Here is a 24,577-nt window from a genome sequence, read left to right on the forward strand (position 1 = left end):
TTTTGATGCATTTAATCAGATAATAGGACAGAAATATGTGGTAGAATTCAGCTAATCAGTGAAAAGAGCAGGAAGTTGATTGGAACAGATCACTGCAGTTTTGAGTTGAGCCTTGTTCTGCTCTTCATTCTCCCTTTTTCTCAGGTTCTGCAAACAACAGAAAACATCTGATTATGTCTTTTTGAGATCATGTCTTCTTCTCCCAGCCTACAAAATATTTATCAATGTTCTTATCAGAGCTATATTAGAATGATTTCTGACCTTTGAGTTTAATCGGACCCACAACTATTGTTTGGCTTTTGTGCTCTGATGACACGTCTCTGATAGCACGTCCATTGCAACCACGGCGGCAGCGTGAATTACCATCTGATGCGGGACATATAAGGACCTTGCATTGGATGTACACTGTATCTGTCGCCCGCAGGAACTGGAAGGCCTTAAATGTGAAACGGGCCAAGGATTCGGTGCCACTACTTATGGGCCAGTAGGTGTTATCAACACGACATCTGTGTGTGAAACGGTGACAAATACCTTCATGTTTAGATTAAAACAAAATAACAGCCACATGAGGCCAGTATAAGTCAGTCAATTCACCTACGCTACTTTTAAGGAGTTAAAAAAAACAAATAAATATGCATATTTTCATCTTACCCATCACGAACCAAGTAGTAAGCTCTGGTATGGAAATCAAAGGGTGATGGTGAGGCTACACAGGTGTCCAGGAAGAGGACGAGGGCGCTGTCACGCCCCTGCAGGTCCACTTGGACATACAAGTCCTGGCTGAGTGCTACCTCATATGGAACTTCAGTCACCTGTGTGTGAATGCTAAATATCAGCATCTTTTCTCAAATGGGTTTAATCCAAATCATGCTCTCACTACCAAATCACACCTTATCATAGAAGCTGCTGGATGTGTAGAAAGCCATGCTGGTATTATATCTGCCTGAACCAGTGATGCTGCTGTTTGAACCATGATGAATAGCAAATATGTTCTGGGATACTGAGTCTTGCTCCATGAGACAGGCCACATTCATCTTGAGGTGAGACTGGCGGGTGATCTCTCCGTTGTTGGAGGGGTAGGCACGGACATTGTTGGTGTACACAATTCTGCCATTATCAAACTGTTCAATTGTGGAAGACAATACAACAAAAACTCTTTGTATATCTCTAAAATCACAATGATTATTAGAATTTTCATAGAAAAAAAGTATTGTTTATGTTTTCTAAAAAGTAATTGTGTTGTCTACCTTTCTAATGTTGCCACAGGTGTTGAGGGGGAAGCTGAAGACCACCTGGTATGTGGATACCTGTGGTCTGCAGTGTGGATCATCCAGGAACAAACTGTGACCATCATAGCCCAGAGAGTTCAGATAGCTTCTCTCAATTACAATGTTCATGTTGTTTGAGGAACAGTCCACTCGACCTAAGAGAGGTGGTGTTTGCACTTTTAAGTACAGTGCCTATAAAAAGCATTTACTCCCTTTGATTTTTACCCTTTTATTGCATTTGTAAATCAATCATGCACAATATAATTTGACCTTTGTGACCAAAAACAAAATCTTCTTTGTTAAATTGAAAACTCATTTCTACAAAGTAATGACAAATACAATATGTAACATAAAATAAGTGATTGCATAAATATTCACACCCTTAAAGTGACTGACCTAATTTAACAGAGATTCCATCAATTGGTGGAATTAGTGTAATGGAGATCACCTGAGTGGAGTGTTTCAAATGATAGTGGTATAAGGACACCTGAGTTTTGAAGGTCCATTCACTGGTTAATCAGTATTCCTGGCTACCACTGAAACATGAAGACAGAAGAACACTCCAAGCAAATCAGAGAAAAAGTGACTGAAAAGCACAAGTCAGATGATGACTACAAAAAAAAAAAAAAACACACCATGAACTCAGTTAAATCCATCATCAAGAAATGGAAGGAATATAGCACATCTGCAAATGTCTGTACTGTGATTGCAGAACAGGGAGGGTCTACTAAATACTGACTTGAAATGGGTGAATATTTATGCAATCACAAATTTTTTGTTACATACTTTTATTTGTCATTACTTTGTAGTAATGAGTTTTCAATTTGACATTAAAGACTATTTTTTTTTACTTTTTGTTTTTGGTCACAAAAGACAGTTTATATTGCACATGATTCATTTACAAAAGCAAAAATCAAAGGTGGTGAATACTTTTTATAGGCACTGTATATCATGGCAAGGTAAGTTTAATTGTATAGCACAGTTGAAGAACAGCGTGATTCAAAGTGCTTCCTAAAATCATTAAAAAAAAATTATAAGCATAATTTAAAATAAAAACACCGAACAGAAAGGAAGGAAAAAGAAAGAACATAAGATAAAAACTATTTCAACACGATGACATTTAAAAATTCAAGCTTAAAAGAAACAGTGCAGATTTGGACTTTGAAATAAAAACTCCCCAAATGCAGCAGAGAACAAGTGGGTCTTAAATCTGGGTTTAAATAAACGGAGTGTTTAAGCTCATCTGAGGCTTTCTGGGAGTTTGTTCATATGGAGGATAGAAACTGAATGCAGGTTCTGACTCTGGAATCTGATAAAAGAGCCCGGATCCAGATGACCTGAAGGGTCTGGTAGGTTCATAGGCTACTGGGTCAAGAGGTCACTGATGATGAACTTTAGAATCTTTTACCGTTGATATGTTCTTAAGGTGATAGTAGGCTGACTTTGTGATACCCTTGATGTGTTTTTCAAAATTTAGGTGTACAGGTATACAATTCTGAATACATCACCACACCCAGATTTCTGGCCTGGTTGGTGGTTTAAATCCACAGCTTAAATTTACAAAAGGATGAAGGTAGGCAATGGTAAAATACGCTTAATGATTCCTACTAGAAGAAATCAAGTTTTCGTGTGGCCAGAAGTTAACCCTATGGTGCATAGTGTCCACTACAGTGGACACATATTTAAAGGCTGTTTTTAAATGTATGCATGGGTGTGGATCATAAATTAGCAACTTCATTGGACATTAGTGAGTCACCAATACTCTGCCACGTAAAAATAATAACTACATTTGATATAGTATATATACATACATTGTAATTACCAAGTTTGCCTCAGTGATAAACAGAACAAGAAAATTATCCAGGTGTTTTTATAGAAAATTTATATTATATTAATATGACAAGCTATTATTTTATAAATATTTTCATAGATCAAGTAGAAAAATCAATACACTGAGTAAAAGTTAAAATAAGATTAAAAAAAAATAAACAGACAAACATCAATGTGCATGTCTGTAGAAGTAAAATATTTTATTAAAAAAATTATGGTACTGTTTTGTAATAATTCATGCACCAGAGGGTTAAGATTTGTTACTTTGTTGAAACCACTGGATTGATTGGCAGAGATTTACATATCTCTCACAACTGATCAACTGTCCTAAAAAGGAGATGATAAAAAAAATGTAGAGGTTAAAATACCCCTACTTTTGATTTATACTATTGGACAGCGCAGACCGCAAGGAACCTTTAACAGACATGTCTTAAAATTTTAGAACAAAATGTTTCATGCCTGTATTAAATTCTAATTGAATGTACCTGAGGTGGGTTTCAGAGAGCTCATGAACTCTGCACTGAATCCTCGGCCGACCACAGAACCATCAGTCCGGAAGACCACAGTCATGTAGTTGGAGGAGGAGTAAAAAGTATTCAGGCTGTTGTTGCACACTTTTCCCAAATACTTTGAATTAACAGAGGGCCCGTCGTAGATTGAAATGTAGTCGCAGCTGCAGCAGTTCTCCAATCTGTTTGTTAAAAAGATTATAAAAACACAAACTATTATAATTGTATCCAAAGTACCAGGAATCAGTACAAATTCTGAACCCTGTTTCAACATTTTCTTCCATAAGATGATGAGGGTCGTATTCTACATTTATATGGCAAATTACATTTTTTGGTCATTGTCATAATTCTGGTCAGTTTTTTACTCACTGCAGGTATGTGAATGCCAGGAAAATTCTTTGGTCATATGCAGCTCTGAGGTGCCAGACACAATAGGCATTGTCAAAGTAGTACGAGGGATGGTTCGGACTGGAAAAGGTGCCAGAGCCAAACAGAGAACCTCCACATGACCCTACTGATGAAGGATAAAAGGTCACTGCTGAGAACAACAATACAGCAAACAAATTTTACAAACTGAGAATCTTACCTGAGGGTGTTGTTGCTGCACAGTGTGCTGTTTGAAGAAAGAACATTTTTTAGAATTACTGAAACGGGGCATAATGTGTAAGGTGTTGTATGACATACTCACAGTAGTAGTCATGACAACAGTTTCCATTGTATTGGCAGGAGCTTGAGCAGGAGCAGCTTCCCATGTGACTACCACAGTTATAACGACATGATGGCTGAGCTGAGAGACATTTAAATAGGTTTTGTTGAGATTTTCTGCTGGTAGAATAAATAATAGTCACATGTAATCAACAAGCTTATTGAAGATTTTATACCTGTTGTTGGTTCGACAGAGGTAAATGGGCAGTAAGCTAAAGAGAGACAAAATATGCACACATCTTTTACACATCTTGCATAAAAAAAGAAAGACCTTTTCCTGTTTTTAAGCAAATTTAACGCTGTAATTTTCCATTAGATTTATACAAAACTGTGAATTCTTAAAGCAAGTATAGCTACAAACAACTTAAGAAAATCTGTTACTACAATTAATTAAACATGCTTCCATTAAAATCTTAGGCTGTGTGAACAAGAAAAAATGCTTTAGAATTACTTTGCAAATTCATCACAATGTGTAGGGTGTTGCATGACAGGGTACTTACAGTAGTAGTCATGACAACAGTTTCCATTGTACTGACAGGAGCTTGAGCAGGAGCAGCTTCCCATGTGTCTACCACAGTTGTGACGACATGATGGCTGAGCTGAGAGACACAGATTCATGCTAAGATTATGTAAATGAGTCAGAATTAAAAATTAAAATTATTTGCAGCCTATAAGGCTTTCATACCTGTGGTCATTGGGGGATAGGTGGTTTCTGAGCAGTAAACTGTTTGACAAAAAAAAGAAAGATAAAGGGTGCAGATAAGAGTATATTTGATCATTTTCATTCCAGCTTTGTTTCTTTTCTCATTTTGCCATCAACATAAGGATTTATTTGTCATGATATTATGAGGCTGCAGAAAATGAAAAGCCTGAAGAACTTTAATGCTGTGGAGTAGTAAAGTGGGGCTATTTCTAGCTGATTTATTTTAATTTTAAGTTGTTATTTTTCATTGGTTTCCAAACCAGAAGATAAAGTTTCTTCTGAGGGGTCACAGTTTAAATCTAAGCTGTCAGCCACTAAATACCGGGGGAGGAGTTTTCTAAAACATTATAAAGTGAGAATGTTTTCTGAAACTGGGTTGAGTAAAGTACAAGTCCTCCAAAATTGTTCTTTAAGTACTAACAAAGTCATTTTTAAAATTATTTTCCCTCACAGCCTACTTTCATGGTCTGGACAACAGTCCCCATTGTGTCTACAGTAATCAGAACAGGAGCAGTTTCCAACTTGGTATCCACAGTTGGAAGCACAGGAACCTCCTACAGAAAGAACAGATAAGAAGTGCCACTGTTAAAGTCACTGGGATTAAAGTTAATAACTACTTTTTTTGCCAAAACATTTAAGTTGTATTTGAAACACAGTCACTGGTCATTGTGCAGAATGATCATCTAAATAACCTACCCACTACTTTGTAGTTGGCACGGAACCCTGAGTAGTTCACTGTGCCATCACTGCTGAAGCGCACAGTTAAGTAAGAACCAGTTGAGGAGAAGACGGTCTCCCTTGATCCACAGTATGTTCCCAGAAGCCTTCCTCCAGTATTAGAGTCATCATAGATGTAAATGTCATCATGACTGCACTCAATGCTGTCATAGAAAACAAAAAGGCAGTTTTAAATGTGAAGTACCAGACAATGTGGAAAAGTTGTTAGCAATCTCTCTTTACACACACATACCTGCACACACACACCCCACATTTCACTTACTTCACAGAGCTGAATTCAAGTCGAACAACTGGACGGCCAGGTCTAATGTACCATGTACAGGCGGCATTGTTTGGGTAGTTGCTTGGATAGTTAGGGCTGTAAAAAGTGCCACTGCTGCCATGCATGGTCCCACCACAGGGTGCCCCTGTAGCAAAACAGTCAGAACAATTAACCAACAGTTTTAAAAACCTATAACATAAAGTAGGTAGAAAAAAAACCAACATAATCAATAAAAATGCATTATTGACTTTACTAAGTAGTACCTGAAGAACTTGATATTTCTGTTTCCATTTCCATTGTTGTCTGTCCTGATACGACAAACATGACTGAAAGTCAGTGTATAAATGACGTGTATATCAAGCCAAAAAAATAAATAAAAACAGTAAATCTTAAAATATATAAGCAAGACTAACATTTCTAAAAGTAATAATAATAATAATAGTTAAAGAAACAGACAGAAATAGTATAAAAAATTGAACAGTACCTTGCACTCCAATTGTGGAGAGCACACTGCAAAGAAACAAGAGTGACCACATGGCGAATCCGTTTGTCTTCCAACCTGCTTCACTTGCAGCTTATATACTCAGCAGTCAACTTGTTATCGCACCCATAAAGTTTTTTGTCACAAAATTTCAACATGATATTATCCAGTCATCATAGTGCATGTGAAATGCCCACTTGGTAACTATAATAAACTAAGATAATGCATCTCGGGATGGGTTTTAAGGTATTTGCAGTTCCCGAACTTTATAAGGGCTTTGGAAATAAATCTTTCAGACTATTGTGCTATTGTTTGACTAGAAGTGAATATTAACATAAATTATCCTGATAGTTATCCTTTTCTTACTTAAAGCGAAAACTGAGTTTAAGTATTACTTTTACCATAACATACCATACCACAAGTATTTATATAACACTTTAAAAACACAACACATGGTTGACCAAAATGCTGCACAAGAAATAAATCCCGGGACAGACATAACTCTAAAAACAAAGAGACAAGAATACAATCAGAAGGTAAAAGTAAAAGCTATGTCAAACTTGCACTGGGTTAAAAGCCAAAGAAAATAAAAAGATTTTAAAACAGCAACTGAGAGAGCTCGTCTTATGTGTAATGGAAGCCCATTCCAGAGTTTTGGGGCCACAACAGAAAAGCTTGATTATCTCTCATTTTCTTTTGTGATTTTGGAACCACCAGCAACATCTGGTCGGCTGACCAGAGAGAACAAGAATGAGCGTAGGGGTGCAGCAAGTCGGACAAATATGTTGGCCCAAGACCATTTATAGACCTAAAGACAAATAACAGAAATTTAAAATTGACCACAACATCAATCGGAACTGTGGCACCCCCACAATTAAGACAAGTAAGTAAGACTTCATCCACTGGAGAGCTGAGCCTGTAATTCCCACCCATTGCTCCGGTCGAAAAATCAAAATATTATGGTCTACCATGTCAAAAGCAGTGGTAAGATCTAAAAGTACAAACAATACATTGTTCCCACAGTCAGTTGCTAAAAAAATGTCATTAAAAATATTCAACTCATTAAGGTCCGACCCATGAAATAATGGTAAGAAACATCCAATTTTTTAAATATAAGTTTATAAAGGTCTTTATTTGGCCATTAAACAAAATGTAACAAAAAAATTTAAAAAAAAATTTGGGGGGGACACCTACTTACCATGTGATATAATAAAAATATTATAATATGGTTTTCTGCTTCTGGGTAGAAGACAAGTATCAGATTGTGTTGAACAGGATTTTGAGCAAAGTTTATACCATAAATTGAAGCAAAATGTCTCAAAAAATGTATGTGACAAATATGTTACATCGGGCTCTTATGGGTTAAAAGAGCTGATTCTGTGCTGTGAAATGTCTTAAAACCAGACCGAAATTCTTCCAGAATTTAATGCTCATCCAGGAAGTCCTTCAGTTGAGTGCAAACAATATTTTACAGTATTTTACTCAGAAAAGGTAACTTGGAGGCAGACCTATTTTTATCTTTATTGACTCTTCTCTTCTAGTTAAAATTATTATTATGGTAACAATGTTTGTAAAAGATAAAACCAGGACTGTAAAACACTTGACATGTTTATATCCGTGAGAAGCTCTAGTTATCCTGTCCCATTTATTCAGGTGTGCATTTGAAGGATTTTCCGCATTAAAATTACCTAAGTTACTAAATTTCAATGACTTTGTTTGATAAAGAACTAGTTGAACACTAGAAAAATATTTGTTTTTCCCAGGAAAGGTTGGGTTTTATGCTACTAAATCCAATTACAACACCACCAGGATAGAAAACTGCAGGAAGTTATATATCCACTGATGCAGCAAAGAAATAAACCTGTACTATCATAATTGTGAGCCACTCTCCCACACAAGATGACACAGTGTGTTAGACCTGCCCTGTGTTCATGCAAACCCACTCAGACAAATGCTCCCAGAAACACCATTTAAATTCTGGTATTGCACTCTTAATGCACCAAAATATGTATGTTGTCATTTAGGAACGGTTTATGCTATTACTCTGTCAACTTGATGTTGTTCTGGTTTGCACTTATACAATTTAACTGCATCTTCATGCAGTACTGTCATAATGTTAATGAACCCTTGCATTCTTTACTCTATATTTTGAATCATCTTTATTGTTTTGATTATCTGTTCTAGTCTTTTGTGACTTTTTATATCTTGAAAATGAGACATTGGGTCTCAATGGATTCACCAGTATAAATAAAGGTTGAATAAATAAAACTAATGAACGTTATTGTAGATGTATAGTATATAGTATTGTAGACTCTTTGTTCTTATTGACTGATATTTGATTTGTTTGTTTGATAGGTTTGACCAATAGGTTAAGCAAAATACGTCATTATTCCAGATCGTGCCACATACAAATAAACATCTACACAATATGGTGACATCTGAGTGAGTCACTTTGAAAAGTTGTTTCTGTTCCACCTTTGTGGAAGTTGAGCTTCACTGTCACCCCTCTTTTTTTCCTTTGTCAGACCTATTGATCTATAGCAGTAACTTTTCAGTACAAAGTGGGCTGTGAGTCATGACAGCAGAGCCCCTGAGTCAATGTTTGTTTGGTTAATCTGTAACTAGAGATCTAAAACTGCTGCTGATTGAATGGGTTTAAGTACCAGAACAGAGGAGTCAGTTCTTCATTCTGAACCTCACTCAGCAGCTGCAGATACAAGGTAAGAGCAGATTTTTGGCTTTATCTCAGATGATAAAGTTTTCAGAGTTCTCTTATTAGTAGAGCAAAATCATTAGATTCTTCTAAACCAAACAACGTTTTCAGTGTTTCATTAATTGAACTTTTAAAAGTTTACTTTAAGAGTTTTGTTGTAAAAATACACAGTGTTGTTTATTTCTGCCTCTTCATTATGAACTAGATTAAATGGTAAATGGTCTGTACTTATATAGTGGTTTCATCCAAAGCGCTTTACATATACGTCACATTCACCCACTCACACACACATTCACGCACTGATGGCGGAAGCTGCCATGCAAGGTGCTCAACCACAATCCATCAGGAGCAATTAGGGGTTCAGTATCTTGCGCAGGGACACCTCGACATGGACTCTCTGGGCCAGGATCGAACCAATGACCCTTGGGTTACAGGACAACCGCTCTACCCACTGAGCCATGCCACCGAATGCCATAGCGAAATTATATACTAATTTCAAAATTCTAGAGATTGACGGAGGTAATTGTTAATTATGAAGCAAGCATTCTTTTTACATAATGCTTAGGTTTTGTTTAAGAACATTTGTGCACTGGTTTTATTGATTAGGAATCAAGGCCATGTACTATGGTTCGTGTCCAAATAGAGAAAAATCTATTGTTTGCTCACAACTTCCAAGAGTCCATCAGTCCACATGTCTCCATGTTCTAGTCAAGTCAAAGAGCTGTTGCTGTATAAGAAAGCACAGAACATTTAATTCCTTCACAGATATGTAAATCCATACATACCAACATAGATATCAACAAAAAAAACTGACTGCAGTAAAATGGCCTGAAATGTTCCATTGAACTAAATAACTGCACACATATGTCAAATTTCATGCGGATTTTAAATTTTGTACGTGACCTAACATTAATTCATTCATCCTATACTTGTCGTAATTGTAGAGTTATTATAACATGATTATGTAAATGTGTTTAAGTACACTCTGTGTCTCGGGTCTGAAGCTTTTATAATGGGATCTGGATGAACGACATGCAGATGAGGCACTGACAGCCATTTGAATGTAGTCAGTCCTCACATACAAATACACAAACTTATATTATCTTTGCAACCTCTGTGTCAGGGTTAATGCTAGCCTGCATTCTCTGACCAGTAGTAGAAAAAACATACAAAGTAAAAAAAATCAATCAGTGAACGTTGTGCAGCTCTATGATCGATGCTCCTGCCAGTAAATGCTGCCAAATCCAGATTTAGCCAGATTTGTGACGAAAGCAGAGGTTATATTCCTGTAAAGTTCATAGATAACTTTAAACTCAGTGCTCTTTAGTAAACAAGAGACAGTTGATAAGTTTAAACAATTCATCTGACAATGAAAATGTCTGTGTCCCCCCCTCCCACTATAGAAAATCTTCGTAACAGCTAACCAAAGGTAAAATGCAGACCCTACAGTCGCCTCTTCTAGTCCTCCTGCTGTGCTGCTGCCTCTCAGGAAACCTTGCCAACCGTGTCTACGTTCACCCCTTCTACCTTTTTGCTGGTGAGAATATCAGCTGTGAGACCCTGCAGGATCAAACTGTTAAGCCTCTGGAGACTCTTCCTGTTACTCCACTTGATAATATAGTCTTGACACCAGACAGCAGGGACTCATCAAAACTGGATGCTCAGAGGCAGAACTCCACAGAGAGAAAAGCAGTTTTGGCTAAACTGATGAACTTTTTGGGCCTGAGGATTTATGATGCGCTCAGCAGGAAGAACAGCAGCAACATCCTTCTCTCTCCAATAAACACTTACGGGTCACTTGCCACCCTCTACCTGGGAGCCTCCAAGAAAACAGCAAACTCTTTCCAGGTGTCTGCTCTTTATCTGTTATAACATTATACAGCGTTCTTTTTCTCTGTTTTCCAAATTCTTAATCTGTTTCTTCTTCCAGCTTCTTCTCGGCCTGAATCGTGACACAGACAGAGAAGACTGCGTATCCTTTGTGGACGGACACAAGGTTCTCAGTACCCTTCAGAGCTTTAACTCTCTGGTGGATGATGGACCTAAAGATGAAATCACTACGCAAGTCTGGGCCTTCGCCCGTAAGGATGCTCAACTCTCTGAGGACTTTATTCAAGGCACACAGGACTTCTCAGATACGTCATTCATCCGGGGTGTGGATTTCTCCAAATCCCAGGAAGCAGAGACGCTTGTGAACACCTTTGTGGAAAAGACTTCAAATGGGAAGGTGAAGAATGTCTTCAAAGATCTAGACCCAAGCAGCGACCTTCTGTTCATGTCCTCCTTCAACTTCCAAGGTCTGGCTCTTGGCTTTTTTTAATTTCCTTTATTTATTTATTACTGAATATTCATGTTTAACAATGATTGAAAGTTGAAAGGAACTTTTAACCTTACAAATACAAATTTATTCTAAACATCTCACAATATCACCGTATCTCAAAGAACTTGTCAAGTACACAGTCACTTGACTTGTGAATTGACCTAAAAGCTAATTTAACAATCTAAAACCCTACAAATAACAATGCCAGGAATCTCATTACTTATTGACCAGCCTCCAGTAACTCCGTTCTTTGGTCATGTTTGTTTAGGCAACTGGATGACAGCTTTCCAACCAGAGAGGACCTCCCTGCAGGAGTTTCACGTGGATGACACAACAACAGTAATGACTCCTTTTATGACCAGCACAGGTCTTTACCACTACCTAAATGATAAGGTAATTCTAAATTCAGCAGATTTGAGGGCTCATTTGAGTATTTGTGTTCACTGCATTATTGCAGCAATAAAACAAAAAAGTAGTTTAAATGAAAAGGATTTGACAAATCTGTGATATTTTTGATTTGTACATCTAAAGGTGAGGAGGTGCACCGTTGTGAAGCTCTCTCTGAGCAAACGCTCCCATATGTTGTTGGTCCTGCCTCATGAAGGCGTCAGTCTCCATGACATCGAGTCAAAGCTGCTCACTGATGTCATGTCTAGCTGGCACCAAAACCTCCAGGAAGGGTGAGTACTGTACTTTTCAGCTTAGGGTGTCCCTATTACATGTTGAATGTGTCTTTTATCTTCTCAGAAACTTTCTACCTTTGTACCGTTTTATTTGCTTCAGGTTAATTGACCAAAATTTCTGTGTCTCAGTCAGTCATGAAATTAATGTAAATCTATTTTAGTTTAAAAACTTTTTTTTTTTTTTAACTCTTTTTTTAAAGTCTCTTGGAGCTGTCACTGCCAAAGTTTTCCATGTCAACTGTGACTGACCTGCGCGATTTGCTGGCAAACATGAATCCAGTTATCGAGACCGAGCTGTTGGGCTCCCTGGCTGAGTTCAGCCAGCTCAGCAACATCAAACCCTTCACTGTCAATAAGGTTAACCAGATGGCATTCAGCTTGCTATCACATAAAACCCACTCACTGAGTATTTGTGTCATTAATAGTTTTCTCCATCTCCTCTCAGGCCATCAATAAGGTGCTGTTTGAGATGTCAGACAAAGAAGCAGAACCTCAGGACAAGAAACAGGAAGCAGGCATCCCTCTGAAGCTATCATTCAACAGACCTTTCTTCTTCTCTGTTGCTGAAGGATATTTTAACTCCATCCTCATTCTGGGCAAGATCACCAATCCTACTCTCTAATGGTGGATCGTACTTAACATCAAATAAAGAAGCATCTGATTATATTCAGCACTAAAGGCTTTATAATTATTTTCAAAACTTAGCTGAACTCCTAACAAGCTGAAGCAGGAACCTGTCTCAGTATTTATAAAAAGAAGTTACTTTCAGCTGACTTCTTTCAGTTGGTTAGTTTAAATTCTAGTTTTTCTTCTCTGAAGTTCATAATGGCAGGAGTCTGTACAGTATTTGTTAGTACAGCAGGTACAATCACCATGGTTGTCTACTTCAAATGAAAAACTTCTTGTATATTGTGTGTTTATTTTTGTTTTATGACTTTTGATTGCTGAAATAAAGAAAACATTTCTTGATTTAACTTAAATGCATCTTCTTTCATTAGGATTTTGAGGTCAACACAACTGAATTGTTGAAAATGACACTTTTATTGACTAACATCATCTAAACTGGCCCAGAGGCATGCAAAGTGGAGGGAAATGCAGCAAATACCATATATTAACCATCCTGTTTACAAGTCTTATCTGTCAAACTCCCCCCCAGATGTTGTGCAGAGGAAGACTAGGGCATGATGTCATACTACATTAAAATGACTTAACGTCACCAAATTAATGCAGGTCTAGGTTACACATTTTGTATTCATTACATCTTCATATTTCAGTACAGAGCTGAATAACGATTAATACAAAACATAATCAGTACCTTTCAACCAAACTTCACTACAATTAAAACACACATGAATGCCTGTCCTGATATGCAGAAAAAATTACATGTGTTATAACTTAGCATCATTACTCAATTTCATGAAACTGGGTTGTTTGAGAATTCCTCCACACAGATAAGACACAGGTACTCATTTCAGTCAGAATAGCTGTAGCAGATTTTGGTTTATAGCTGCCCTTTTTTTTAAAGATCCTTGTTTTACTTTTACCTTGGGTGTTTTTGCAAAATTGTGTTGCATACTTATGCCATTTTTGTATATAGTCAATCTGCCTACATTTGTAATATTTTGTGTGCTGATGTGAAAGTGGGGTATCAGAATACTGAAGCTAAGGTATCAAAAAGAGGCATTTAGGTTTCCTCTACCCAGTACAAAATAAAGTATCCAAAGTCCTTCAGTTTATTCCCATGTAAATTATGTTACACAAGCCATTTTTTACAATTTTGATTGGATCATGTACATGTTACACATAAATATTCATCTGAAATTAAGCATCAGAAATTAGACTAACATTCTCCAGCTGAAATTCTCCCTTTAGAAATGAGATGAGGCTGCTGCTGCTGCTGTGAAACATTTTGGCCCCAACATATAATCCGTGTAAGTATGTATAGCACAGCGCATATCAGCATGCAGTAGTATCCCACACAACAGTACCATGCAGCCCCTTGTAACCATATAGCCAACAGCAATCTGCCAGTTCCTTGTCTTCTTAAAGTGTTAGTGCACTGTAACTCTGCAGTTTGCATAATGAATTTATTAGCCTCAGTTCTTTTCTTTCTTCATAATCTCATGATTTTAATCTCATCAATTGTGATCCTACTAGAACTTCTGCCTCGACTGGACAAAGTGTTTTTTTTTTTCCTCCAAGTGTCCAGATAATGTGACGAGAAGTGCAGTATGTTTGAGGGTTTTCAGTTACGGTAGTCAACTTTTTACTGGTTCTGTTCAGCGAGCTCCCGGGCCTCTTTCACAAGATCCATCAGGGGGGAGAACATGGAGATGTCATTTGGCTGAAGACCCATTTTCTGGATCTGAAAGACAACAGTAGAAAATGATGACTGCAATGATGACAAGATGTTTGCGACTTCAGTAATACTTGCTAATAATGTATATATGTTAATAATATGACTTGTTTGTTAAGACATTTGTTTGTACATCTAAATGACACTTGCCTGTTCTCCCAAGTATTCCACATCCAGTGCAAGCTGAAGACGGATTTTGCTGTCATCTGTTGGTCCACCATTTGTTCCTGCTGTGGTAGTTGTGGAAGCACCCTTTCTGGCTTGCTTTAAACGCTTCAAACTTTCTTCCATCTTTCTCACTGAGCTCAGCACTTCTGAGATGGTCTCATAGTACCTAAGCACAAAGTGGAAAACAGAAGTGAGAAATTATAGCTGGATGGATTTTAACTGTCATTGAGAAATACAGAAGAATTCCTGTCATGAAACATCTGACTCTACACACAAACTGTTTTTGAAAGACTGTTACTGGCATTATATCTGGATCTATTTAAACCTTTAGGTGTGTATTTTAAACTTACTTCTGTGTGCATTCAGACAGTGCAACTCTCAGCCATTCTTGTGCTGTGTGGGGGGTGACCAGCCCTGTGGAGTCAGTCAGCAGCTGATGTAATGGCCGTAGCGCGTTATCCATGTATGCTGATGCACGCACTGGCAGATCCTTCGCAGAGAGGAAGTCCAATGTTAAAGACAAAAACAATAAATGAATTAATGAATGAATGAATGAATAAAATAAATAAATGTTTATGCACGCATTGTTCTCTCATTACTTTTTCATGTTTAGATGAGCTACTGTTAAAATCCTGATTAAACACATACAAATGTCAACATTCAAGATATTTTTGAGGATAGAAGACTTAGGGAAACTGAAGAAATACAATTTAAGTTGGAGCCATCATGATATAATTACACAATTAATCAATTCATTGATTTACTTTTTACTTACAACAGGCAAACTGATTACATGTTGACGTTGGATACACAAAAATCAATGAATATCAACTAGATGCAATAAGTGAATGTAAATATCAAATGAATGGTTATTGAGTAGGCTCACATAACAGCAATGTAAAAACCAACTTCATCAACTGGACCACTTGTGCTCTATGAAATATAAACATGAACACTGCTCCAGATGTTCAGGTGTGAAAACAGCTACTGTTATCAGCAGCAAGGCATTACTTATTCCAGTGTTACTGTGTTGTGGCTGTTCACTCTGCAGTAAGAAATAACAATAGCAAATAGTTTGCCAACACTGCAATACATAAAGCTGATCAGTAAGAAAACATGACATCATAAAAGCAAATAAAATGCTGAGGAACAGTGCAGTGAGGCAGCGATACCAACAACCACTAGTGAATTTATTTTAGATTTCTTGTTTTTCTTAGAAACTCTTATAATAACATTAAATAGAACTCAAATGTGTTTCATAATGCCAGTGCTTATACTGAAACCATCTTCAGTTTATTACTGGTACTGCGCTCAATACAGACAAACGACATTTGTCAAATTCATTTACATTTTAACAAGAACTACCCATCAATCAAAATGTAACCAGCTAATGTGTTTACAAGGTAAAAGTCTGACCTTTTTTCAAAGCATTTTTCATCAAACCATAACAATTTTGAAAATCCATGGTGCTGTGTAAATCATATAAATACTGCTCCCAATGGCTGCTCTACGGCATATAAATATATATTAGATGATGAAATACAGGAGAAACTCATCCACTAACTTTATTAGTCCGGCGGTACAGTCGTGGAACCTCAGAGGCACTTTTCAGGAAACGGCAGCAGCGTTCAGTCAGATGCTGCGTCATCCTGGTGTTCAGAGAGGGAATGCTGCTCGACAGACAAGCCTTCGAGTCTGCCAGAGCATCTGACATTAAAGAGAGCGATTGTAAATACACAAGTACACAAGTCTGAGTGTGTTTCATGGAGGGAAAGCAGAAAACAATGAGTGAAAGGGCTATCATATTTTATGATGTTATCATTTTAGAATTTCATTAGGATGTTTACTTTTTTTTTTTAATTACACTGAATAACATTTATGACTACATAACAATGCATCTCTGAAAGCACAGCAATAGCAGAGGCTGTACAGACATTTAAATAACCTCTAAATCCTGTTAAAGAATAAGAATAAGAATGCACTGCAAAGGAAGGGGAAAGCTAAACTACTTACTGTACGGACAGTATGGACAACCTACCTTCCACAGCCGAAACGTTTTTAAAACTTATGGCATCTAACCGCTGTCTGACCATCTCTGACAACTCTGGGATCTGAGAGAAATAAAAATTCCTGTTAGAAAATAGCAAAGAGGAAACTAAAATGATGTTAACTCCATGAACTTGAAATTGACTGATAGCTGGAGAGATAGCTACTGTAGATAACCAGAGAGACAAGTGTAAAATTGTATCAGACAGGGAGGTTTAGGTGGAAACCCATGCAAGTAAGCTGAAGTTATAGTTGTATGTAATATGCATTAATTTTGGGTGTGTGAACCTGCTGCTGCAGCTTCTGGATGTCGGCTGCGATGTAAACCAGCTGTTTGGTGGACAGAGAGGCGGGACTTCCACTCTCACTGCCACCTTCATCCAGTGACGTTCGGCTGGATGTGGAGGAGGCTGAGCTCGGTAGAGGCCTGACTGGCTCCTTGGGCACCTCAGGGGCTGAAGTCTTTGTCAACACCTATGTAAAAACCCATGACAATGAAGAACAGGATCAAGTAACTGCAACTAGCAAGTTAGTGGACTGTGCCAAGGTAAGAGTTGGTAAAGATTGGATAAGAATGCATTGCTGAATCAATGTACCACCACACCTATAAATATTGATATTGCTTTATTGACTCATTCCTTTCATTTTTAGCTTTTGTTTACCTCATCAAGAAACGTGGCATATCGTGAGTACAGCTGCAATGTCAGCTTCCAGAAACGATGGGCCAGAGGTGACAGATACACTTTGTCTGACCAACACCTCACTAAACAGGACCATAACACCTCAGATACCTGCAGGTGGTACACACTACCATCTGAAAGTAAACAAGCACACAGATATAAAGTAGAAAAAGCATTTGGTAAACACTGATACATGTGATCGAGAATAAATTTCCACCTGGTGCTGCTTCTAATCCATCATTTATGGCGTTCTCCAGGCGCCCAGCTATTTCCTTGTAGCTGAAAAACAAGGTGAAGCATGTAAACAGGGGACAGGACAATGTGTCATTAGTGTGCTTCTTGCATCAGCTCCAATACAAACACAATCAGCATGTGCACTGGAAATTTTCCGCTGCCTGGAAAAACTGAACTGCACAGGTTTGCATTGTCAAATGAGGATGCAGGACCTAATCTTGGCTTCTATGTGCAATGGTGGATCTGCATGTTGTGTAATTTGCAGTGTATGTGTGTGTGGTGGGAGTTGACAAACACCAGAAAACTTTAGTACCTCGTCACACAGATCAATGGCCATTCTGTCAAGGTCTTGCGTCATGTTTATGGGATATGTTTAGTAATAAGCTTACACACATCTACAATTTACATTTTGCTTGGAGTCATCATCCTGTTTGAAACTCGCAGCCATAAGCAATATCCCAGATTCCCGTAAAACTGTGTTTTGTTTGAGTATGACTTCCTGCCAACCTGTCTTTATCTACTGAAAATGCTGACAGGCTGCTATTTTAATCTAAAATTGTCTCTTAAGCTCTGAGAGCAAAACCCGTCAATTCTCTAAAACACATGCTGTGCAGAAACTGCACTTACACTTCCATCTGGCTATAATCATCAAACCCTGACTAAAATATTTCTATGCAATGCTTCATGTCCAGTGATTCTGTATACTAAAATATATAACCCATTAGCTTAGAAAACATTAATCATCTATAGGTTTTTAAATAAGTAGATGTGACAATGCGGGCATAACACTTGGGTGTGTACAGTGTGTACAGTGTACTATAAAAACGACTGGTTGTAGTATGCAAAACATAAAGTTGATTCAGGTAATATTCACCGTAGCTGAAAGTAAACAGGCAGGTTCCATTTGTTGTGGAAGCTGGTATAAGAGGGATGAACTCTCAGCCTCTTCACGCTGGCCTGTGAGCTGCACTGACGCTCAAACTGCCGCACAAACTCCATGCTCACACTGTAACGCTGGAGGACAATAAAAAAAATTTAAAAAACATACAACCACTTTTCCAACCATACACAAGATCCCCAATGTTTGCACAGGGAAAATTTACCCCCTAACCCCCCAAAAAAACAATTTTGCAGCTCTACCTCATAGAAAATATCAGGGTTTCCAGGGTTGAAGATGTAGGCCAACCTTTCCTCTATTCCTTTCATCATCTCCGGCCAGACTGAATTCACCAAGAAATCGTAACCTGGCACTGTGTCAGCTTTGTCACTGAGAAGAAATGGACCATTTAATACATGTTATGATACCTTCTTTAGTGACTGATTTTATGTGTTGAAGTCTAAGATTTGTAGTTGTAGCTGGTGACTGAACATACATAAGTTGTGAAAATACATTACTTTAACAAAACTAATAAAAATGGATGTTATAAGACTCTCACACAACCTGGTAAATAAGCTGAACACAACAGAAGGAGGAGGATTGAAATTAAAGTAATAACTCGATCTTCAAATGATGTGAATAAATGTGCCTAAAATGTTTTCAATTTGAGATTAATACCTGGATATGGCTCCTCCAGTCACCTCTCTAAGCAGTCTGCAGTGGTGAGGAACAAAGTCCAACAGTCTGGAATACATCAGCTGGAGACCATTTGGACTGGACTTAACCACTTCTTCATTTATTACCTAAAATGAGAAGAAAGCAGGGAGTATTTCTCACTTTTAGAAGCAGGATATTACTGTTTACATAATACATTATCTTTCCATATCAAGCATTATACTTTTTAGTCGCCAACATTTTACTCAAAAAAACAAAACAAAAAGAAAAATCTACAACGATATTTGCCATGCTGACCTGATCCATGTAGGGTTTGACTAGCACCTGTCCCACCAGAGCCTCAGCATCTCGAGTCTTGTCTATGGTGGCGTATGTCCTCAGGCAGTGACGAACCATGTCTACATTGGACGTCTGTAGGCCCACAATCAACAGGCCCTCCAGAGATTGCTGTAGCATAGAGGTTATCCCTGCAATACGCTGTCAGAGCACATCACAAGTGATCGTGTCTTAGAAAGATGCTTTTTTTATAGTCAGACTAAATGGTGGCACAGAGTTAAATGACTGAAAAAAGGCTGATAGTGAATGGAAATTAATAAAAGAATAAAAATTATGTCATTTATCCCAGAGGGAAATTGTAATATGCAATGTAATATGTGTATAGTATAATATTATATAATAAAATATCATTTGTGATTATCTTATAAAGGTCATTTTGATGGATTGACAGAAGAGTGGGTATTCGTTTAATTGATAAACTAAGTGGTTTTTTATGTCTCAGCTGTCTGTGACTAAACCATTAACACTTACAGGTCTAACTTTGTCCAGCAGCGGCATGCCTTTGCTTTGTACTGCGTGAAACTGCAGCTGGTTGAACTCAGTAGCAATCCTCTCCAGGATTTGACCTGTTAACAAGGGACTAAACATAGATAATGAAGTAGTCAGTTGTACATGCAACTATATGGAAAGAGGTTTGTTTACATGACAAATCTAACTTCCTGCAATGACCAGATTAGATTATTTCAAACTTCTGATCTACTCAACCACTTACTTGCCTACATGAAATGCTCAATATTACAACCATGACATTTGTAAGAAAACTGGATGATGTAGCAAATTAAAGAGAATAAAGCATTAAACACCTTTGTAGACTGTATTAAAAAAAATTTATAACTTTACGACTGCCATTTGTTTATGATAATTTTATACTTTGATTTTGTTGAGGACCACTGTTCGTATTATATTTAGTTAATCAATAAAATATTCAACATTGGAAATATAGCTATATTAGCTGGAAACTTAATTTTATTACTGATACCATCAATTTGATCCGCTTATCAGTTTCCCACCTGCTGATTTCCAGAGAACTGGATTCCTTAGAGTTCTGTGAGTGGAGGATCTTCTCAATCTTCTCCACCGAACGCACCACCTGAATAAGCCTCAATACACACACCTGAGAGATGATGATAATTAAAGGAAAATAATTTATCAAGATCATCCACCGAACTATAGCCTTTCCATGTTATTGAAATTTAAATAACAATTTTATCATCTATTTTGTCTCAAATATAACTTGTATTTGCTAAAAGATTATCGTCATAATAATAATGACAAGCACAAAATGGAGTATGATCAAAATATAAAGTCATCTATATAGTCAAAACCTTTTTTTTCTGCAGGTCCTCCTGTTTGGAAAGCTGACTGTCAATAGCCTGTATCACTTCACTAACACAGGACCGGAGACTCTGAAATTATCAGAAAAATGTGTTACAAATCTCAAGGCTGGAGTTACAGTTACAAAGCTGATAGTATTATATTTAATGAGGGCACTTGCCATAACCTCCTCTCGTAACTGGCCTAATGGCACAGAAAGCTGATTGAGGGCTTTATCCATCCCCACCTGAGATGAAGAAGCAGAGATCAGACTAGAAGTTGTATACATTCACACAGTTTACTTTAACAGACAAAAGCTGTGCAAGAGCGTGTTAAGTAGGCAACTCCATGCTTGATTTCAAGACTTACGTTGATACTGATGCTAGAATAACTGACATAATATTGTTCAATGTCTTCTCTTTGTAAACATAACTTTGTTACTACTCAGTAATAACAACTAACCAGGTTGGTGGAGAGGTTGACAAAATCTGCATAGTCCTTGTTGATGAGCTCCACCATGGCCGTTTTCAACAGTTTGTAGTAAAGCTCCAGGTCTTCTCTCATCTCCTCCAGCTGGACCTGCTTTCTACACTCGGCCACAAACTGGTCAACATCAAAGTCATCCTGTAGGCATAAAGACAACAGGCGGACAGCGCTGCCTTGTCAACCAAGTGTACAGTAACATTAAATGACATGTTTGTCACATATGTTTGTCACACGTTAAGAAAAGATGTACCAAAGAAATACAAAGAATATAGATTTGCTCATTGCGAAAACATTTGCTGATAACGATTACGGTTTTTTCCCAATATTGATTGAGTTTTTGGATATTAAAACTATAGGGATGTGGATTAAACGTATAAAAAAACTGAAGTGTAAGTATTAACTGATAACGTCAAATATCGAAAGCTAGTTGGATGCTAACTAGTTTGACAACAAACCTAAAATTAGCGCTTTAAAATAAAGCAACGTTGAAATATTCTTACCTTCATAAAAACATCCTTGTCAAAACAAAGAGAATCTGGTCCCTTTGGCAGATTCATTTTCAATTCTAAAAGACAGATACATATAACATACACAGATTAAGGTGACAAGCCTTGAATTAGCTGCTTCAGCTAAACTTCCGCAAACATGGCAACAGTACCAACGAAGAAGAGAAAGGACCTCCAAATGATCCGACTTCGCACTCTAGAGGCCGGTGTCACATTTCGTGATCACAGAGAATTGAGACCGTGGGGAGAAAACGTGGATGTTTGGGGGGTTTCCTGGAATCTGAGATTTAATTTAATTTGTTTTGTTTGTTTGTTTCCTTTCTGTGACTATTAAAATTCGTGTTTGACACCTTTTGTGTGCTGCAGGCTTTAAATCCCATTGAAATCACCCAACTGAGCCTACACTAAAAAGCTGGTGAAAGACGTCTAGCTATACTGTATTGCTCAAAAAGGTGTTAATCCTCAATTAAACTAACCACCAGGAACCTAAAACAAATAAAGATAATCCTCATTAAAAAATTTAAGGTTTGTATACTGTAGCCTATTCAATATGAGACTTATGAGAACTGATCATAAGCATTTAATGCACTGTAGTACTGTAATAGGTTTATGGAAAACTGCACAAGCGCTCCATGTTGGATAACATAAGGGAGTTTTGCTCCTCAAGGAAAACATTAAGCTTTTTGTATACACTATGCATGGTTTATTTGTAATTTTTGCAAAACGTTTGGACTCAATTCTCGTTGGCAGTGAGCCAACATAATTTTTCATATAACTTTCTCTGTAAGGCTTTTGATCTTCTACACTCAATGAAATTTACTTTTTGTTCCAGTTTGGTGTTTCTTTTGCTTATTTGTTTCTTTTTCCCTGAGGATGAGGCACTTTAAACAAAAGGTATGCATGTATAATCATGAAGTTCAAGTCTTTAAGAAGCTTATCACACACTATCCACCTTAAAACCTTTCTGGTTTAACCTTTGCAGTAGAAGTTTCTTTCTGTGTAGAACAGATGTGCATAGCCAGCTTGCTCTACAAAGCATCTTTAGTGGCATGATGTACTGCTCAAGAAAGATGAATATGAAGCACTTCCTACAACTTAGAATCTACATTGCTAATTATTAAATCATCATTTATTTATTTGATTGACTAAATTGAGTACATTAACCACCATTTTAGATTAAGGTAATCTACTGTAAGGTTGACAAAACTATGTTTATTTATTATGAATAAAGTGCTTCTTTTTTTCTTTCTTTCTTTTATTTATTTATTTACTGTCAGGAATCAGAGTAGATGCAATACTTTTGCTTGACATTTTTTTTCTGATATTAGAGGTTTAATAAATGGGGCCCTTCTAAATGATTTTATACTTTAAATGTAAAATGGTCCTGAACAGGTATGCGTATAGCACAAGTTACCAAGATGTAAAAAGAAGAAAATCATTGGCACTGATTAAGGAAAATGACATGACATTAGGTTTAACTGTCTAAAGCCCTGTTTCCACCAATGGGTTCGGTTCTGTACGGCTCGCATCAAATGAGTGACGGCTCCCAATTTTTCCTTTTTCTGCTTAGCTTTCACAGTTCTCACTAGTGATGTGTTGTTCATGATCAAGCATGAATCTGGGAGGAGAAGGAAGGGTGGGGGTATATTCAAAGTTTATGAGTAAAACGCATTTGCCATACGGAACCAATGAGAAAGCGTTCATAGTTGCATTTCCTATAAAATCTCCTAGGAACTTTGGATTCTTATCAACTCTGACTGTCAGTATACATTTACTGTTCCAATTACACTCCTTATGTCAGCAGTCTCACCACCAAGGAGGTTGTATTTACACAGCAACATACATTTAGTATTATCTACATTTATGAATTTATTTTCCACATCCATGACTTCTCTGTGATAGAGTATAACGTTAGAATTATTATCATCAATTTACCCTACTTTGTTGTTTGCTAGTTTTAGTACCTTAATGTTAGCTAGTGAGATAATTAGCATTACTGCATTTGCTGTGTGAGTGAGGCTCTTACTATATTTGCAACTTCTTTGTCATAAAATCTAACCTGAAAGGTAGTTATTGATTATTCAATAATGTGTGTGTTCGTGCATGCATGTCTGTGCATTTGTTTACATATAAATGCACAGACATTTACTTACATAGCTACGTAATTATTTATTGTTTTGTGTGTCCTTTTAATGATTTCTCATCTCAAGTATCATGGCTGCTAGGAGGCCAGCTAGAATTCCCAAGGACCTTGCCCAAAAAATGATCCTAGATGGATGGGATGAAGTGCCCATCGGAGGGACTGACTCGGGACCTCAGATGTAGAGGACCCAGACTGTTGTCTGCTTTGTGGACTTGGAGAAGGCGTTCGACCGTGTCCCCTGGCGACTTCTGTGGGAGTTGTTCCGGGAGTTTGGAGTGCCGGACCCCCTTGTATGAGCTGTCCGGTCCATGTGTGATTGGTGCCAGAGCTTAATCCGCATTGCCAGCAGTAAATCAGATTTATTTCTAGTGGGGGTTGAACTCTGCCAAGGCTGCCCTTTGTCACCAATTCTGTTCATAATTTTTATGGACAGAATCTCTAGGCGTAGCCGAGGTTTTGAGGGGTTTGGTGGCTTCAAGATTGGGTCTCTGCTTTTTGCAGAGAATGTTGTTCGGTTGTCTTCATCGGGCCGTGATCTTTAGCT

General features: G+C 37.5%; 3 protein-coding genes across 6 annotated transcripts; 1 reads left to right on the forward strand and 2 right to left on the reverse strand.

Annotated features, from left to right (window-relative positions):
• Positions 1 to 7: 7 nt before the first annotated feature.
• Positions 8 to 7,039, reverse strand: cuzd1.2 (CUB and zona pellucida-like domains 1, tandem duplicate 2). Of its 4 annotated transcripts, none has more exons than XM_042010549.1 (17): positions 6,500 to 7,039; positions 6,279 to 6,323; positions 6,016 to 6,160; positions 5,712 to 5,896; positions 5,474 to 5,569; positions 4,998 to 5,036; positions 4,813 to 4,911; positions 4,489 to 4,524; positions 4,296 to 4,394; positions 4,194 to 4,220; positions 3,977 to 4,118; positions 3,584 to 3,789; positions 1,248 to 1,423; positions 891 to 1,121; positions 652 to 812; positions 262 to 506; positions 8 to 147 (listed from the first exon to the last, which is right to left on the reverse strand). In XM_042010549.1, exons 1-17 carry the CDS (start codon positions 6,549 to 6,551, stop codon positions 125 to 127), a joined length of 2,007 nt encoding a protein of 668 aa, XP_041866483.1. In that variant the 5' UTR covers positions 6,552 to 7,039; the 3' UTR covers positions 8 to 124. The 4 variants fall into 4 exon arrangements, with proteins under 4 accessions (XP_041866483.1, XP_041866482.1, XP_041866487.1 ...); XM_042010548.1 differs by having other exon boundaries at positions 3,977 to 4,121; XM_042010553.1 differs by lacking the exons at positions 4,296 to 4,394; positions 4,489 to 4,524.
• Positions 7,040 to 9,134: 2,095 nt separating this feature from the next.
• On the forward strand, positions 9,135 to 13,186 carry agt (angiotensinogen). Its single transcript, XM_042009935.1, has 7 exons — positions 9,135 to 9,216; positions 10,613 to 11,057; positions 11,140 to 11,506; positions 11,798 to 11,922; positions 12,061 to 12,209; positions 12,413 to 12,569; positions 12,658 to 13,186. The coding sequence occupies exons 2-7, from the start codon at positions 10,644 to 10,646 to the stop codon at positions 12,832 to 12,834; spliced, it is 1,389 nt and encodes a 462-aa protein (XP_041865869.1). The 5' UTR covers positions 9,135 to 9,216; positions 10,613 to 10,643; the 3' UTR covers positions 12,835 to 13,186.
• A 745-nt stretch (positions 13,187 to 13,931) lies between these two features.
• Positions 13,932 to 22,031, reverse strand: cog2 (component of oligomeric golgi complex 2). Its single transcript, XM_042009934.1, has 18 exons — positions 21,885 to 22,031; positions 21,361 to 21,522; positions 21,080 to 21,145; positions 20,910 to 20,990; positions 20,595 to 20,698; positions 20,056 to 20,164; positions 19,546 to 19,725; positions 19,252 to 19,376; positions 18,837 to 18,963; positions 18,571 to 18,710; positions 17,680 to 17,741; positions 17,445 to 17,596; positions 17,071 to 17,256; positions 16,775 to 16,847; positions 16,301 to 16,443; positions 15,087 to 15,226; positions 14,719 to 14,902; positions 13,932 to 14,577 (listed from the first exon to the last, which is right to left on the reverse strand). Exons 1-18 carry the CDS (start codon positions 21,939 to 21,941, stop codon positions 14,479 to 14,481), a joined length of 2,190 nt encoding a protein of 729 aa, XP_041865868.1. The 5' UTR covers positions 21,942 to 22,031; the 3' UTR covers positions 13,932 to 14,478.
• Positions 22,032 to 24,577: the final 2,546 nt, after the last annotated feature.

Source organism: Melanotaenia boesemani, chromosome 16 (genome assembly GCF_017639745.1).
Source record: "Melanotaenia boesemani isolate fMelBoe1 chromosome 16, fMelBoe1.pri, whole genome shotgun sequence".
Lineage (NCBI taxonomy): Eukaryota > Metazoa > Chordata > Actinopteri > Atheriniformes > Melanotaeniidae > Melanotaenia > Melanotaenia boesemani.

What these genes read in the sequence shown, in the direction of transcription:
- cog2 (XM_042009934.1), bottom strand. Translation starts at nt 21,941, where the DNA reads ATGAATCTGCCAAAGGGACCAGATTCTCTTTGTTTTGACAAGGATGTT. An exon ending in ACCCTGATATTTTCTATGAG is followed by an intron (nt 18,711 to 18,836) that starts GTAGAGCTGCAA and finishes ATTGTCCTCCAG; the next exon opens with CGTTACAGTGTGAGCATGGA. An exon ending in AAACGTTTCGGCTGTGGAAG is followed by an intron (nt 16,444 to 16,774) that starts GTAGGTTGTCCA and finishes CTTTAATGTCAG; the next exon opens with ATGCTCTGGCAGACTCGAAG.
- cuzd1.2 (XM_042010548.1), bottom strand. Translation starts at nt 6,551, where the DNA reads ATGTGGTCACTCTTGTTTCTTTGCAGTGTGCTCTCCACAATTGGAGTG. An exon ending in CTCCACAATTGGAGTGCAAG is followed by an intron (nt 6,324 to 6,499) that starts GTACTGTTCAAT and finishes TTGTCGTATCAG; the next exon opens with GACAGACAACAATGGAAATG. An exon ending in CTGGCATTCACATACCTGCA is followed by an intron (nt 3,790 to 3,976) that starts GTGAGTAAAAAA and finishes TTTAACAAACAG; the next exon opens with ATTGGAGAACTGCTGCAGCT.
- agt (XM_042009935.1), top strand. Translation starts at nt 10,644, where the DNA reads ATGCAGACCCTACAGTCGCCTCTTCTAGTCCTCCTGCTGTGCTGCTGC. An exon ending in GTCCTCCTTCAACTTCCAAG is followed by an intron (nt 11,507 to 11,797) that starts GTCTGGCTCTTG and finishes ATGTTTGTTTAG; the next exon opens with GCAACTGGATGACAGCTTTC. An exon ending in CACCAAAACCTCCAGGAAGG is followed by an intron (nt 12,210 to 12,412) that starts GTGAGTACTGTA and finishes CTTTTTTTAAAG; the next exon opens with TCTCTTGGAGCTGTCACTGC.